This window comes from Hipposideros armiger, unplaced genomic scaffold, assembly GCF_001890085.2.
Source record: "Hipposideros armiger isolate ML-2016 unplaced genomic scaffold, ASM189008v1 scaffold_525, whole genome shotgun sequence".
Taxonomy (NCBI): Eukaryota; Metazoa; Chordata; class Mammalia; order Chiroptera; family Hipposideridae; genus Hipposideros; species Hipposideros armiger.
Window position 1 is genome coordinate 1,279,963 of NW_017731875.1, and position 2,128 is coordinate 1,282,090.

The window sequence follows — 2,128 nt, forward strand, 5'->3', positions numbered from 1 at the left end:
TGATTTCAGAAAAGACATACTTTAAAATGTTCAAGGATAAAGAAGGGCATTGCATTTTGATAATTTCCAAGAAGACATAAGAAATATTACTATCTACACACCTAACAACAAAACATCTAAATACCTGTAATAAAACTGATAACATGACAAGGATAAAAAATCAATCCGTTATATTTGGAGTCTTTAACATCTCTCTTTCAGTAACCAACAGATTAAAACCAGTAAAATGGATGAAATCTGGGTCTCAGAAGTGTCTATATGACTCACAATAGAAAGGCCTCTGTAGATTCCTAGACACAGAAACATCATGGTTTCTGTATCATTTGAAAGGCTACTCAAATCAGGTGAATTCTTTTGACCCAAGTTGTCTTTCTTTTATACCTTCTGAAAGTGCGCTGAGCTTCATTCACTTGTCATTTTCTTTTGATGGAAGTCTTTTTTCCTGGAAATATTTTTTGCTCCTAAACAGAAGATAAAAAAAAAAAAGCATTTGGAATACTCTAATTTTAAGCTCAATTTTGTGAGGAAATATTGATCTTGACTACAGAGTTTATATTTGACCCAGGGTCATCTTGAAATCTAAATCATCTTTAGAAATTGAGGACTTCTAAAAGGTATAATAAATAGGTTCACTAGATTGTTGATTTGATGACTCTTTTAGTTTCACAAACATTTACTGCTGATTACTAAAAGGAAATCCTGAGTTTTATGAATGGCCTAACCTGGGTTTAGTGGCCATATTCTTTAGTATGTCAACATGAATATATACATTAAAAAAAAAACCTTGCCTTTATTCTCTATATTGAAAAAATGGGGTTTACTGTTATTGAGATTTGTATCTACTACCTTAAAATCGAAATATTATCACTAATATTTAAACTCAAAGTTCCACATTAATATAAAATACCCTCATATATATAAAGGGGAGGGGAAGAAAAGCTATGTTTTAGAGTATTTTTCACCTAAACTTTCTGTTGTTTAAATTTCTTGAGGATTCTGTCACGAATCTGCTTGGTCTTGACACTGTAAACAATGGGATTCATGAGGGGTGGAACCAGTAAGTAGACATTGGCCATGAGCACATGGACAATTGGAGAAGCATTCTGTCCATAGCGACGGATCATGGATAGTCCAATCATTGGCGTATAGAAGGTGAGCACAGCACAGATGTGGGAGATGCAGGTATTGAGGGCTTTCACCCTCTCTGTCTTAGAGGCTATACTCAACACTGTGCCAAGGATGAGTATATAAGAGAGGAGGAGGAGCACTGAATCAAGTCCCATGGAGCAGATGACCACCATGAGGCCATAGATGCTGCTGACCCGGCGGCTGGATACAGTTGTCTTTATGAGGTCCTGGTGCAGGCAGAAGGGGTAGGAGAGAACATTGACAGAATGATATTGAAGTCTCTTTAGGAGGAAGGAAGCTGGAAAGACTAGAGCCAAGGCCCTTACCATGATTGCCAACCCAACCCCAATGATTACACCATTGGTTAGAATGGCTGCGTAGCGCAGGGGCTCCCGGATCGCTACAAAGCGGTCAAAGGCCATGGCTAACAGCACAGCTGACTCAATAATTGAGAAAACATGAATGAAGTACATCTGGATCAGACAAGCATTGAAGGAGATCTCCCGGGCGTGGAACCAGAAGACACTGAACATGGTAGGAAAGGTGGTAGTCGATAGGCCCAGGTCAGTAAGTGACAACATTGACAGAAAGTAGTACATTGGTTGGTGGAGGGAAGGCTCAGTTCGTATGATAAATAGGATAGTAATGTTCCCTGCAACTGAGGTGGCATACACCAAGAAGATGGGGAGGGAAATCAAACCATATCGACTTTCAAGGCCTGAGAAGCCCGTCAGAAGGAAGCAAGGATATAGAGCAGAACTATTGAAGACAGACATTGTGCTGATGGAAGCATCTTCAGTCTAGGTGGAGAGACAAGGACATAGAACAATTAGGGTAAAAGTTAATATTGCAAAAAGAAGCGCTGATGCATGCTGCTCTGGTATTTATTGTTTGCAATCACTCCTCTGCTCATTATATATAATTACCACCTCCCTTTATTATTTTGTCAATTAATGACTTCTTCATTGCACATTTATAGAGAACATATTTTAAAAAAGGA

General features: G+C 38.5%; 1 protein-coding gene across 1 annotated transcript; it reads right to left on the reverse strand.

Moving 5' to 3' along the window:
• Window positions 1-962: 962 nt before the first annotated feature.
• LOC109396548 (olfactory receptor 51G2-like) lies at window positions 963-1,904 on the reverse strand. The gene has a single exon (XM_019668412.1). The coding sequence runs from the start codon at window positions 1,902-1,904 to the stop codon at window positions 963-965; it is 942 nt and encodes a 313-aa protein (XP_019523957.1).
• Window positions 1,905-2,128: the final 224 nt, after the last annotated feature.